The 16,282-nt window shown below is 40.0% G+C and overlaps 1 protein-coding gene across 3 annotated transcripts in view; it reads right to left on the reverse strand.

Moving 5' to 3' along the window:
* The window catches only part of RBKS (ribokinase), a 97,156-nt gene that overhangs the window by 12,487 nt on the left and 68,387 nt on the right, over positions 1-16,282 (reverse strand). For all 3 annotated transcript variants that reach the window (XM_045012049.1, XM_045012052.1, XM_045012053.1), the window contains exon 7: positions 12,082-12,270. In XM_045012049.1, coding sequence (XP_044867984.1) covers positions 12,082-12,270 — 189 coding nt within the window. The remainder of the gene's footprint in view (positions 1-12,081; positions 12,271-16,282) is intronic.

Raw genomic sequence — 16,282 nt, forward strand, 5'->3', positions numbered from 1 at the left:
GAGGGGCCCTGTGGAAATTGCCCTGCTTGCTACCCCTTGCTGCCCTGGCTTTTATATGCAGAAAACTAGTTATTGTGGCATAGGTGGGCTGTGGTGTTTTTATAACATGTTGGGTGGGGGGAAGGGAAAAGAAAGAAAAGGTTGAGAACCCCTGCTCTGTAAGACACAACCAGACTTTCACCTCTACCAACAACTTTACTCATCTCACTTCAAGAAGTATTTCATCTTCAGCACTTATGCCATACACTGTAATTTTTTTCCTAATCATGCTCACTCCTACTTAATTAATTTGTAATTCCCATTTAACAAAATACTTCAAAACAAATGGAGCCAGACTCCAGCCTCTCACCAGGATGCTCTGCACCATTCTGGCAGCACAAAACAGCTGGAAACTCTGTAGACCCAGCTATTTGGGGATTCCCCTTGCATAAGGCGAATTCACCAAGCAGGAGAGAGCCAGTGCTGCTACTCTATATGCCACTTCTAGTGACCCTCCTCCGCCGGCTGCTTTAAATTGTGCCGAATTAGCCTTGGGTTGGCTTCAGGATCTGGGATCATAGAATCATAGAATATCAGGGTTGGAAGGGGCCGCAGGAGGTCATCTAGTCCAACCCCCTGCTCAAAGCAGGACCAATCCCCAACTAAATCAAGGTGGTTCCCTCTCTAGTCTTGTGCTAAGTGCAGCTTGGCCAAACCAGAGGATCTGATCTGTGCCCTGAATGCACACAAAGCACCATATATTTACTGCATGGTTCTGGAGTTCAGGTTGTAGGTTTGCTTGCAAGTTTGAGTTTAGGGAGGGAGCCTAGGAGAAGGTGTGATTAAAGTGATGAGGTTGGGTCATTGTTTGAAAATCAGAAAATATTGACTTAGGCTGTCTATTTCCTGGATTTTGTTCGTTTGCGGTGACATGAAATGCTGTTCAGGATCTTTAAGTTAATGTAGGAGTTTTGGGGTGTGGGGATAAATATAAAAAAAATAGTTCACTTCTACAACCGACTATTTAACAGAACAAAGCAAAGTAGCACAATGGTTTGGGACAGGAAGTGATCTTGTCTATCTTATTTAAAGAAAAGAATCACATTTTAAATGGATGAAAGTCTGGGTCATTTCCGTGGAACTGGGTCCTTCTGTATAGTGATGTTAATACTAATGTTATAACATCAGAACAACAGACAGAAATGCAACACAGTGTGCAGAGAATGGAGCCTATGCCTGCATTTGCAATGAAGTTCTTGTTTAACAAGCTGTTTTTGTGCTTTTTGGTTTCTTTCTTGCCTATCTTTTAGAATAAAAATAGGTTTGTATGGGGGTGAGGAGGAATAATTGAGGTAGGAAGATTGCATGCTTGTAAAATTTCAGTAGCCACATTCGTTTTTTCTCTCTGAAACTGAAAATGCAAAATGCCTCATGGTGACACTACAGTCTACCAAGAGCTCACCCGATGATACACACAACTGCCATGTGGCCTGGAATTGATCAAAAGAGCATTTTTTGCAGTAAAACTCCATATGCGTGAATGCCTCTTCTAAAACCACAGTATCTAGTGCCTTTGTTAGATGGCCACGGCTCCCTGCTATCTCTGGATGATATAGTCTGGAAAAGCTTTGGTAGTTTTTGCCTTTGAGTTCTTTGTGGGGGTGTCTCCTCATCGGCTCTCTTTTCATTTTTTTTCCTGCCAAGCTGGTTTAATCATCCTAATGAACATTCTTGTTGAATCTTCTCTCTGCTTAATTCAGCAACATCTGATCCATAGAACATAACTGCTCTTGTACTATATAATATTATTCTTCTGTGTCAATCAGTTTTCCAGTTCTCAAGCTGTGGGCTGTCACCAGCACTCATAAAGCTACAGAGGTTTCCGTTCCCCCATTTATGGTCTTCCGTTGAAGGAGATCTGGTCAGTCACTTCCAACCAGATCTTCTGCAGATGCCAGGAGTACACCATATACAAGTCACTTGATCCCATAGTAGCTTCTTGGAAGCTCAGTGGGAATGGGCACAAGAGGTTCCGGGGCAGATCTGGAGAGGATCAGCTAAGTGTGAAGTCACAGTACAAAAAAGGTTAAGAGTCCCTGCTGCAGAATTCATGCTTTGGCAGGGCTTCCTTACCATAGTGCCTTGATCTGTCAGTCTTAGGAAAGTTGCTATATTTGTGCTCAGGTTACTTTACCCCACATCATTGTTACTGCACATGGAGATCTGGTAAATTAAAAGTGTATTTAAGCAAATCCAACCATGTGTCAGCTGGGCTTGAATGACTGAGATAGTGATTGAGGGCAACAAGTACGAAGGTACTTCCCCTGATCAGAGAGATGCTTGCAGGATACAACTGCCTACAAAATGGGCTACTCCACCCAAGGGCAGGGTGTCTAACTAACTGGGTAAGAAAGTCACAGGCTTCGTAGACTTTTTCCATCTTTTCCTTCTACTTCTGTGCAACTCTTTATTTTTAAAGTATAAATAATCTGCCCCCTAAACATTTGGACAGCTGGCAAATATCATGGCTACAAGCTGGAATCTGCTTTTCCACATCCCAGTTGCGCTAGGACTGCTGATTTTTTTTTTATTCTGAACAAATCCCTGAGGAATGTGACCAAATCATGATGTGCAGCCACAAACTGGCCCTAAATCTAAATATCCATTCTCACAGGTTACTGCCATTATTCACCCAGACTGCTTATGTTTTTAGAGTCCTTTCATTTGCCAAAACCCAAACGAGGCTGTAAAATACCTTCTGTCCAGGCTGATGGCTTAACCCTTTCACTCTTGACAAGAAAAAAAAAACTAACTCCTGACCTTTTCCTTGTTTTTTAACTGAGAGTTTGCAAAAGCAACAATCCTGATTTCCACATCATTCTCATTTCTCTGTTCTTGTTATTTTAAAACACGTATGAGGCAATATCATAAATCAAATTCAAAGCTTGCTTGGTTTCTGTGGTGACCAGAACTAGCTACCAGTGGAAAATGTGTTTGGTAGGAGGTGGAAGGGAAATTAGATCACAGTTCAGTTTCAACATTATTGCAACTGGCAATCTCAGCAAAGAGGTGAGAGACCCTGGAGCCTGACCTACCCTCTCCTTGCTGGGGCAAGGCTGAGGTATTCAGAAGCAAGGGGATACTCCTTGCCCCAGAGTATGCTGTACCTGGTTCTCTGCAGAGAAGACTCCAGTCTCCCAGGAAGTCAAGCCAGCACTTTTAACCAAATTCAATTCACTTTAAAGGAGGAGGAAAGGAGTCTCTTGACATTTCTAGGATAACTACAATATAAAATCCAAAACTCATAGCACATTAGCTTGGCCAAGGATACTTTGCAGCATGACACAGTGGCTCACATTTTTAACTTCCGCCTTTCCTGCTGCTCAGGTCACAAGAAGGCATTGGGAAGGTGAAGTTCGTGGTTCACAAAGAGTTCCACCTTCTAGTGGCTATTCTTAGCAGCAGGAGCTTACACCGGCTGATGTGGCTGCACACTGGTTTGGCCAGTCTTCCTTCCTCCCAACTCTGTGCAGTAGCACACCACAGAGTGCACTGCTCCATATTGCTATTGATGCTGTGCTGTGTGCCTATCCTGGGGGTGCTGTACCTTCTGCTGACACAGTGTGAGAGAGCTACCCAGGGTGGATTCTCCCCAAGGGAGAATCCTCTTAGGGCAGGCACTGTGTGGACGGCCATTAGCATTGAGGGTGTACTGGGGAAAGGAGTATGTCAAGGATGTATCCATGCCGCTGTGGCCATTTTGGCTTGTACTGCAAGTCATATGCAGCCTTGGGGAGGCCATAATTTAGAGCAGATCCCAGGGCTATATAAATTATGCTGGCCTATTTCAGCCTTTCGAGCAGCCTAGAATTGGGAGGGCACAAAGACACCTTTGCCCTCACCTTCCCCTGGGCTGTACCCTCTGCAGTGCACCTTCTGGAGGCCCAGCACAGAATCTCAGCTCAGCCCCTGATTTTATAAGCCGTGTCTAGACTTGAGGATTTTGATGTTACACCTCCCTGCCGTTGTGGGGACACACCTCATGTTCACACACAAAAACGCTTGGAGAGGTGCACAGGTGCTGCCAGCACTGCTACAATTCCATTTGCTCGAAACAAGGCTCACTACCATTGTAACTAGACTAGGGAACTCCGGGAGAGAGCGTAATAGTGCTGCAGCCGCACTGCTGCAGCCGGTGTTCCCAGCACAGTCCCTATAAAGCCCCCGCAGCCCCTTCTGTGAGCACTCTCTGTGCACTGCATAGCAATTCCTATACTATCACCTGCTTTCTTGTTTTGAACTGCTCCAATTGCTGTAATTTAATACACATAAGTTCTTTTGTTTTGGAAGGCACAATGCAAATGGATCCATCTTCCCAATCCGGTCTGGCCCTCACAACCATCCGGTCTGGCCCTCATATACACACTGTATTTTTTTATTTATAAAAATGCATTGGATCATATAATGAAAAATACGTACAGTTCACATTTTAAATATAATTTGGTGCAGCACCTGGCCACCTGTGGATTACTATTCCCACCACGCCCTGCTTTGGGGATCTGTGGGATAGGTGCCCACAGTACACTGGTACTGCAATGGTTGGAGAGAATGCTGTGTATAGACACAGCACAGTTGGGCACCTGGAACAGGAAGGCTGGTGTGGACGCACTGCTCTGTTGGCCCATTACAATAGTTCATTTGAACCATTGTAAGTTGCAATGGTGCCATTCTCTAACATAGACAAGACTATATGAGGTACATCTCACGATAGCCTGAACAATGTGAGGGTGAAATCTTTGCACCAATCCTCAAACAACCCTATTTGCCTTTGAGCAGAAGCACGGTCCAATACATGGGGCTCTAGCCTGGGACTTGAAAGCCCTAGGTTCAAATTCCTGCTCTGTCATAGACTTTCTGGGCAACCTGGGGCAAGTCACAATCTCTCTGTGCCTTAATTCCCCATCTGTAAAATGGGGATAATGGTACTGCCCTTCCTACCTACCTCACAGGGAGGTTTTGAGAACAGATGTTTTACAAATCATGAAGTGCTCAGTTATTACAGTGATGGAGGCCAAGAAAATACCTAAAATAAAGCCATGAGACGATCAGAAAAGAAACAGGAAGGAGAGCATACTCCAGTAATTGAAACTTCTGGGCAAGAGAGCCAGTTAATTCCCTGCACACTAACATATCTGAAACAGAAAGTGATGTTTTAGCTACGGGGCATTAGAGGGGAGAGAAGTCTCAATATTGGTTTTAACACTGTTTTCCGTTCTACATCTTTATTAAGCACCCCTGTGAATTTAGTGCCGTGTATTGCAAATGCAGGCACTGCTTAGAGCCCACTCTCTCTCATCTGTATCTGTTAAATTATGCATTTCCATCTGGAAGGAGACTATACAGGGCTGTAGGCTCTCTTCCACTTCTTCAAGTAAGGAATGGAGAGGGATTTAATTAGGTGGTTGAGAATAAGACTAGAGTAAGGCCTGGGTGGTTTTCAACTGGAAAACAAAGCTGCAAGTTGTATTGTACAAGCATTATTACAATCCAGTTATCAGTCAGATAAAAAACTCTCCTTATAGGACAGTACGTCTCGCGACTGGTACCAGGGACTGAGATCCAGTACTCCTGGCTTTATTTCTGAGGTGCTACATACACTGTCTCTCTTTGTGACTTTGGCCAAAGCTTATTTGGCCCGATTTTCAAAGATGATCAGCACCTTCGAAAGGCTGGTCACATTACATGTTATGCCTCATTTTTCCTCTCTTTAAAAAGGGGATAATAAATCTTTCCAATCTGAGAGACTTAAGTACTTCGCAAAGTTCTTGGAAATTCCTAGTACTCAGAAAAGTACAGGATATTATCATTCCTCCCTCTCCTGCTCCTCTGGCTCCTGATCCAGAGGATGCAGTGTATTCCTAACTTGTGTTGAATTTAATCTCTCAAGTTCTTAATGATCATCTACATATGCTGATGTGTATTTAAAGGGTCTGAATCAGGAGCAGAAGCTATGACGAGCAAATAGATTTCCATTTACACTTAACTGTGAGTCAAGTCACATGCAATGATTTCAGTCATGTGCCCTTTCACAGTTAAACTGAACTTCAGAAAATAACGGGTCCATCTTTAAATAGATTTACAATGCAGATTGCTGATTGGAGTGTCTTGCAGATTCATTTATTCCTTATGGTTTCTCTGTTCCAAAAGTCAATGGGTTCCATATTAGTAAGAGGGGAAAGGCAGAAGACTAAGTAGAAAGTGGGCTATGACTATAAATAAATTTATTCACTAACTTATTTTGGATGCATGTTAAATAAAAGAAGCTATTATACACCATTAGCCTGTGGGTCATTAATGGGAACTCTGTACATAATTTTCTCATGTGTGTGGTGTGTGTGTGTGTGTGTGTGAATAAGCCCTACTGATGCCCAAGCTGTTTGCCTGATAGTTACCGGACTTTTTAAACAGACCCCCTCTTTTGTGCCCTTTCCCGTCTCATGCTACAGCTATGGGTGGGAAAAGGTTAACCACACAACAACATTTTTCTCCTCTTAACAAGTTACAGAAGTTTCCATCAAACACATTGTCTGCCAAATATTTCATTTACTAGCAGCTGCATTTGTATTTTGTTGAGAGGTAGTTGAAACAAAGTCACTGTTCTTTGTGCAAACTGCATGTTAAATAATGTACAGCTATGGGAGATTATTAAATAGCGAAGACATCTGATAATATTAGAGCCAACCACAAGTTCCACTTCTGCTGATCCACAGAATTTTGAGTAATTAGTCATTGCATGGAGTGTTGTATTTATATCCTCTTGAGCCACAGCCGTTAGGCCATAAAGTCAGAAGACAAAGAATTGCTGTTATTAAAAGGCTGCTCTCCGGTTTATTTATATGCTACAGCTTTATTTCAGTGTCCACTTCACTTTTCTGGTTTGGGCATTCTCCAGACCAGCAGATAAGTCTAAATCAGAGAATTTGAGTGTAAACAAAGTTGCTATATACAAGACTTCTCAGCTTCTAAGAGGAAAAAGCTCAGCGTCTCCATAAGGCCACAGGAGTAGAAGAATGGTCTTGAAGTCAAGGGACAACTCTACCAGTAAGGATTCCTAGTTTCTGTTCTCGCCTTTGCCATAGACTTCCTGTATTTAATACACATAAATTAATATCTCCATTTTACAGATGGTGAAAATGGAACTCCAGAGATATTATGTGACTCATCCAAGTTTATACAGCAAGTCAGTGGCAGAATCAGGACTCCTTACTCAGTCCTCTGGCATAATCACTAGACCACACTGCCTTCAATAGACAACAATTACACTACAGACAACTGTAATTATGGGTATTGCGGCCTATCTAATAGGGCAGAACCATCTATTTACATCAGTCTTTTTTTTTTTAAATAGAAAAAAAGAGTGCATGACAACTTCAAAGTTCAGGACAAAGTCACACTTAATGTGCTTTCTGTTTCTTTAAATGCAGTCTCTTTACCTCATTTCAATTGGGCAAACAAGGGCAAGATTTAATTCATTGTAACCAGAAACCAGAAGAAAAACTAATATGACTGGAACATAAAACGTCTGGTGAAAAATTCACATTGCAACAATGAGCTTTCCCTTTGCATCTTGTTATTAAAAAAAAAGTAATATTAACATTTATGGCAAGGAAATTCAGAATGATGACAAACAGTATCCATAATCTTTCCTAGATAACAATGGAATCTCAGAGCAAGGGTGACTATACAGGATACATTATATACCTATTGCAAGTAGTAAGCATAACTGAGCAGGGAAAAATGGGAATTTTATCCTAGCTTGTAAGTGAATTCCCTGTTTATGAGCATACGTCACCTCAACCTGTGAGCTCCACAGCTCTTATTTCAAAACAGGGTTGAGTTTGGTCAGTACTTGGAAGGGACATGCGAGATCTCTATGGAAAGCCTTGGTAGTGCAGGAAGTGGTACCAGAAATTCAGTAGCAGCACTCAAAGGGCACCATGGTGCTAGAGATGCTGTGTTTTGCATGACATAAAACAGACACCTTTGACTTCTTGTGATTATTATGGGCACATTTATGAAAAATGGCTATAAGTTCGCCACTAAATATTGTATGTGCACAAACCCACCCCATTTGTAAGCACACACAGTATTTGGATGTGTAAGTCAGGGACACAGACATCTAACTACCTGATTCTAGGTGCCTGAATGTGGAGTTTTGTGCACAGAAAATTGCAAAGTGCAAATTTAGAAGTCAAATGGAGGTTACTAAAAATGCAGCCCTAAAAGATACTGTGATGCTTTTCACAAAGAGGAAGGGTGGTAGTCCCAGTTCTGGCCATATTCCAGCTTGGATAATTTTATCCTCCTGACCTATATACCTTGGCAGTCTCAATGGAATATAATGAGGTGATGCAAATGGTTCTGTAAATTACACTTTACTGGATGGGCATCACAGAGGAAAAAGGCAGGATTACTGTGGAAGAGATAATAAAAGGAAGGTTTAAAAAGATAAAGTGATGGGGAGAGTGGGAGACTTTTTTGTTGCTGTTGCTATACACTAACAGATGCCAAACACTCCCCAGTGCAGATGAAGTTGTGGCCCACTTGTGCCACACTAACTTTCCAGCTTGGATGACTTTTTATGTTCCTACCACCAGGACTGGCAGCTGCTATCATCACAACCACGGTCAGTCTAGCTTTCAGAAAATAAGTTATATTGTTGCTCAGCATAATGATACATTCCATTTACATCACTTCTAGATTTGGCCTGGTACTTATCAGTTCTTGTTCTACACTGTTACATAGTGCTACTGTGTACTGTTGCATCCCACCTCAGATGGGCTGCATTTCAGTAGTTGGCAGTATGAGACATAATGTAGATATACACACACAATACGCATTATGTGTTATCTATTTCTATGTAAAGGTTTGTACAATTTTAGTAACTCTTACGAAGTGTTCTGGTGCCCATCTGAATAAAAATGCTATATAAATGGAAGATCATTATCTTTTAAAGCTATTTCAATATAGTGCTTTGTATTTAATGTCATTTCAAGTAAGGTGAAAAATAGCTTCCTCTAAAAATAGCTAAGGAGAATCCATAGATGTAGTTTTAAATAGACATAATTGATCCTCTGGAGCTTTTATGTTATCCCATAAATTAATCTCACTTGAGAACACCTGAACTAAAATCCCTTAGCATGTGTGCTCAGTAGCCAATATTAAATGGCTTGGCTGTATATATTTTTATTTAATTTTCAAAACACAAAAACTGGATATTACTTTTGGATGGTCACCTAATACTGTGTTCCTGAAATTCAGCTATATACAAAGTCAGCAAGAACAAGTAAACTGAAAAGAAAGCCAATTCATTCCAATAGAGATTTGTTACAGTATGTCACGGTAGCCGGAGAAACAGACATTTGGGTCTTACAACACCCTGTCTTGCAAAACTTCCTTCTAAATCACTCTTGGTGAACTAGATATATTATACTGTCTATGGAGAGATCTGCTAGCAGTCATGGGATGTATCAGACACGTTAGTAAAGCATTCACTAAAGTAATTAGGGACAAAGAAATTCGAGAGAGTTATTTTTTTCTTTATAAAATGTGGGTGGAAAATGTTGGATTGTCAGGCCTGAAGGCTGATACGCCTATTTATCCACACTGCTGGTATGGCAGTGGTGCAAGTTCTTCTCATTGTTCTGCAGATGGGCTTCAATCCTGACCTAGAGAGACCATTTCTAGGACTGAGAGGAGAATTCAGATTCTATAGTCTGCTTGGTCCTTAGCGTGTCTGATGAGATTTGCTAATGGGGTGGAGAGACCTGTCCATACCACTGGGAGGATTCTGTTAAGTTCCACACATGTTTTGTCTGGGTCTACACAAAGATTGGCAAAAATTTTCACCATTGCTACCACTGGTGGTGCTGAACTGGTGGCAGTAATGATGGCAGTGTTACTACTATAGCTACAGCTCCAGGCAGCTGCCCACACCTCCAGGTCACAGCAGGCTTAGAGGACCTGGTTTGGTACCAGTGTTGCCAATTCTCATGATTTTATCAGGAATCTTGCAATATTTGGTGTGCTGTTAAAGCCCCATTTGCTGGAATCAAGAGAGGACCATTAGAATGTCAGCTTTCATTTCTTTTCTTTTTTTTTCCTAGCTGCAGAGTAAAACTTGTAAATATGTGACTTGAGTGCACCCTACAAAAGGCTCAGAAACTAAAAGGCAAATAAAAAGAAACTAACAGGTGCTTTTTTTCCAAAAATCTCATGATTTTAAACTTATGTCATTATTTTTTAACACTTAAGGTTGGCAGTATTATGGCATTTAAAACACAGGGCCACCAACACTTTGTCTGCATTAGAGGTTCCACAGTTAATATAGTCAAGTCATGATGTTCTCAACTGCCAAGCAAGATAAAAGGCACTTCTCAGCCACAGTATGTGGTTTCAGTATTGCTATATTATCCCAACAGCAGCAAATCACTTTAGATATCAAACATTAGCTGATCTGGCAGTAATTTTGGGCTTCTTTTGAAGAGGGAATTCACACATTTCTTCTTCACTTTTGTGTGCTGTGTTGTGAAAAGACACTGTTACAACAGGATCTGGGGCACAGAAAAGTTAAATGATTTACCCAAAATCATACAGAAACTCAATGGCACAGTCAGGAATAGAACATCAGTCTCTTAATTCCTGGTCTATGGCTTATTTGCAACACAAAGGTATCTCCAATAAGAATAATGATTTGAGTCATCATAAAAACCTCAGGATATTCCAATCATTAGTGTTGGCTTCAGGTGACTTCTTAGCCAGGGGAAGAGGGAGAAGAATCTGACATATACAATAGAATCTGCTTATAGTTAGTTTGAATATAATGCAACTTAATGGTGAAGCATAAAGTCCCATATTGTATCAATAAATCACAATGCAAATCTAGTCATAATGATCCTCTGCTTCTAGTGAAGTGGATTTTATTCCCAGCTCTGCCACTGGCCTGCTGAATGACCCTGGCTAAGTCACTTCACCGCTCCATGCCTCAGTTTCCCCATCTAAAATGGGGATAATGATATTTACCTCCTTTGTAAAGCACTTTGAAATCTACTGATAAAATCACTATATAAAAACTAGATATTATTATTAATACAGTTCAGATATGTGAGGCACCAGATGGTCAAATCCCTAAATGTTTCTATAATGGATTATTGTGGCAGAACATATGTAATAGTATTCTATTACATCCATCAGTTAAACATATAGTTAGTACATACAGTGAGGCAAATTCCGCTCTCAGTAACGTCAATAGATATAGTTTGGATTTATATCAGATGTAACTGAGCACAAAATGTCCTAGTATACACAATGTGGCAATATAATTTTGCTATGAGAACTTTAACTGTTGCTTTTCATTTGTGGTTCAATTAGCAGTCCTAATGTTCTGTTAAGGTAGAGCATTCTACATTTCATTTTGAGTAGAAAGGGGGAGAATACCCTAAAAATTATAAAGGATACCTGGTCACTGACCTTTTAATCCTTACCTATCACAAAATGATTGGTCACAACATATTTGTGCCTTTTCACTGAGTTCTATGGAAGTTGAGCACCTGATGCAACTTATGCTGGACTAACTAAGGGACTTGGTGGGAGCAGTTCAGACTTATGTAGGAAGAGACCCTCATGCATTTCTTGAAAGGCAGAATGCCTGGGTCTCTCCTTTCTCCCATTGCACTAACTGCAGGACCATTTCAGCTCTGGAGATGATTAATTAGATGACTGTGCAAAGGTGACAACTATAGGGCTGCTGACGCTACGGGCTTCATCCGTAATGGAGAGAGCGAGAGAGAAATGTACCAACTCCAGTGACAAAGGAAAATGAAGATGATATCAGTGTATACAATAACTTTAGCATATCTACAGCACAGCCTATAAAACTTGAGTGAACTGGCATTTGATATATAACAGGCTGGAAGCAACGTATCAGTTTCACATAATAAATTAGCCTTTGTGCTAGTGCCCAGGGATTTGGTTGATTACTCACTGCTATGCTTTAGTGCTTAGTCTTTTCCAAGGCAAGACAGTTAAACCACAAAAACATACCGTAGTGTCCACAGCCCTGACCTTCCCAGCAGGAACATGCTTTGGAATAGGATCATCCACTGATATCATCACACAGCCTTCTGCTCCCAGAGTAACAATTACTAGTTTGCAGCCTCTTTCTAATAGCACGAGTCCCACCTTCCCAGCATCTTCAGGGCTGCCCACTGGGATGCCTGTTAAAATTTCTGCCTGGAAAATAATCCAAACAAATCAAAATCAGAACCAGAAAGCACTAATTTATCAGAAAATGGTTGAACTTTAAAATAACATTTAATTCTTTTTAATTTAGCTAGGTGAACCAAATATTTTATCTTTCCTAATAATATTCAGAGTTGTGTTTACTGAGGGATTTTTTTCAAATAACTGACTGGGTGGAATTACTGAACCTGCGGTGAATTTGTCCTATTATGTGTATATCTGTGGCTTATGACAATGGTATGTGCATTTCAGTGTAATCACGCATGTCATACAGACACAGAAACACACATGTTTGGATGAAAACTCTTTGGTGCAGAGTTGATATAAAATTGAACTATAAATAAAACACATGCATGTGCACACATACACAATCAAACAAGTAATGTTTTTATTGCAGGACCATCTTGAAATCATTTCCCCCACTCCCATGCAATGCACTGAAACACTCTCAAGCTTTGATTCATATTGGTGTGTGTCTTCTACAATTGAATATGCCTTCATGCACGCTGTATTACATTATCCTCCTTCAAATCCCTCCATAACTCACTTCCGTTGTAATACCCAGCTGACCATGGCTGGGCAAGTGGTGATCTGTGGCTACTGCTTTCCATAAGTAAATTGTTCGTTAACTCCTGCTCATCACTGTTAACTCCTTCCCCCATATGTTGGTTTCATCCATCTGTTGCATCGTCTCATAAATCAAGACCATTTACTTTTTGAGGCAGGGACTGTGTTTGTAAGTCAGGGCTACCCAGCCCTTAGCATAATGGGCTCTGATCCCTGATCAAGGCTATGAGTCATTACCAAAAATACAGTAATAACAGACTTTGAAAACTTTCTATGAATAAAATTAGGATTAATACTAAGGCTGTGGAAGTAGGTCTGAGTGCAATCCCGCTCCCACTGAAGTCAATGGAACACTTCAGCCCTGTCTCTCAGTGTCTGTCACTGTTGTTCCCTGGTTCTCTGTCTGCCCCAGAACTCCTGAGCAGGGTAGCCTGCCACCCAAGACCTCCCCCTCTGGCCTTAATAGGCCTATAAACCCTGATATGCTGCCCCAGAGAGTTTACAATATAGTTAATGAGATTCTTAATGGGGTTTATTTTGTACATATGCTTAGGATCAAATCGTGCAGCCCTTACTCAGTGATTTCAACGGGGGGTTGGCCTTATGATAGCTAGCAGGATTTGATTCTGTAGACGTTTTCAGATAAGTGCATTTTATAAGTGGGGGTGGCAAGGTGTGGTAACAAATTTTCACAATTCAAAGTGTTTTCTGGCCACAGTTAGAAGCTATCCAGTGGGACAAGAATGTAATAGGTTTTAGATTGAGGAAAAGGTTACATATCTAGCATGGGTTCTGTTTGGTGGATTAATGTCAACACACTGCTCAGAGCCCTCCAGAAATGGAGAATATTTAAGTAAATTAAACCCATACAATTTTTTAAAGCTAAAATTCAAATTATCTGCAAATAAGCTAATTAAAAATCAGCATAAAATGTCACATAGTACTTCACAAAACTTGGCAACTATGCCTCTTCTGTGACACTTGCAAGAAACTAGCCAGCCAATAATAGCTGAGTAGAGGGGGAAGTTAGGGATAGTGGATAATTATTTTTTATTAAAGTATATTTATTTTACTGTATAGCCCTTTGTATAGTACTTGTGTCGATTGTAAGATCTTTGGAACAGGGACTATGTTTTCCTTTGTGTGCACAGTGCTTTGCACATTGTAGGTGCCACTGCAATAAAAATAAACACAATCATAACAACTACTGTACCAATACAACTGTGCCACTGTAAGCTTGTAAGTGCAGACATGGCCTAAGTGACTTTGGAATTTGCTCCACCACAAAGGCCAGATTTGTTAACTTTCCAGGCATGCTATTTTTTCAGGCCTTTGGGAAAGGAGTGGGTTTGATTTAGGTAGGGAGACAGAAAGCTTGATTTGGGTTTAATTGGGCTGATTTTTATTCATTTTTGCTGTTGTTTGGCCGGTGATGTAACGATGGGAATTTCCTAAGACCATGAACAACATGAATACATTACTTCAGTTTGTATGAATAATGGTTGTTTTACATTTTTAAAAGTGTCCAAAAAATCTTGAGGTTGGCTCTACAGAAATCAAAGTAAAGAGGAAATTGATGATGTCCTTTCTAAAGCAAAGCTCTCATTCCATCTGTTTAGGTTTTTATGTTGTGACCATCTTCTGGCACCTACCCAAGCAGACTTTTGCCTGGGTAAAAAGAGCAGGATTTGCTCCATTGTTTTGTGATTGGTGTTTTTTTGGTTTAAAACGGAAATTCATCCACTTTGTTGATTATGTCCATACAAAAAAATATTTCTTAAAAGAGATTCTTAAGCAGATAGCTTTGCTGCTACATATGTATGAACATAGCACTCCAGCTGCTTGTAACTCATCTCCAGCAGGATGGTGAAACTGGAAGACACTGGAACAAGCTAGGAGCCATTTTCCCACAGAAATGGCAGAAACCAGACTGATACTTTGTGCCAATAGTTAGAATTTTACAGTAAATGTCAACTGATGTTAAATATAAATCTGCTGTGCTGGGTTATAAATTTCCTCCCACCAATAAAATCTCATTTAAAAAAATACTGTGCTACAATTGAAGGAAATAACTAATGGTTGTCTTAAAAAAAAAAGACCCCAACACTGTACAATAACAATACCAGACGCCCAAGATGGACTTTTTAATAGCTTTTGATTGAACTCTATACAGCAGCATATAAAGGAGTGTACTTTTCTCTGATTAAATCTCACAAAACTTTTACTGAGACACAAAGACATATTATATAAGGGTAAGTCCCACAAAACTGTCAATAAAATAAGTTCAAAACAAACATTTAGATCATGAAGCTACTATTTTATTCCAAATATGAGGGTTAACACAACAATAAGGTTGAAGAGCTGAGAACTCAAACATCAGGAAAAAAGCAGAGTTAAGGTTGGCTGCTCAACCTAAACTCTGCTCCCTTGTTCTTATGCCTGAAAATATGGTCTTTAGATTTGTTAAATAGTGCAATTTAGAATTCCATGAAAAGAATTTAAATTAAAATTAAGGCTACATACAATTTTTATGATAAACATGCTTTATTTTGCAGTATTTATTATGTAAACAATATAAAGCACATTACGTATTTCTATCTAATTTGGTTTTCTACTATAGTGCTGAAATATATCATACTTTAAAGAGAAGAATACAAATATAACATCCATAGATAATAAGAATAGCATTGTGACATTTGTGAATCTACTGCATCCATTATAAAAAAGTATATACAAGTTGCAACATAGATGCTAACTTGTAGAAAAAAATATAATTCGAGAAACAGTATGTGATCGTATGTTACGAAAGGCTATGTTCAACCTCACTTTTCATTTTCTATCTTAAATGAGTGCTTAACTATGTAAACATAAGTTTATGTAATTGTCTGGCATTATATTATATATGGCATTATTTGACAAATATATAATTAAAGACAGACTATATTTTAAGTCATAAACAAAAAGAGGCAAAACTAAGGCTGAGTGTTCAGTTTTACATTTGTTTTTCTTGACACCCAAGTGCTTGGTACTCCAAACATAACATTATATTAAATATAGTGATGGGGCATGGAATTGTCTTGATTTGTTTTGTTTTGAAAGGGTAAGATAAATTTAAACTATTCAAATTGTGGAGCTTGTAATTTAATTGATCAGGAGCTATTTGGCTTGATGCCTCCATAAACCAGTCACGCTTAGCCAAGCCTTCCTAGTCATGCCAGATTATTATTATTTTTTTAATAATGGAGATATCCTATCTCCTAGAACTGGAAGGGACCTTGAAAGGTCATCAAGTCCAGCCCCTTGCCACACTAGCAGGACCAAGTACTGATTTTGCCCCAAATCCCTAAGTGGCCCCCTCAAGGATTGAACTCTCAACCCTAGGGGGTCTCTCTGACTCATCCAGAAATTTCCAGGGCCAGATCATGAGCTGGTGTAA

This window comes from Mauremys mutica, chromosome 3 (genome assembly GCF_020497125.1).
Source record: "Mauremys mutica isolate MM-2020 ecotype Southern chromosome 3, ASM2049712v1, whole genome shotgun sequence".
NCBI lineage: Eukaryota > Metazoa > Chordata > Testudines > Geoemydidae > Mauremys > Mauremys mutica.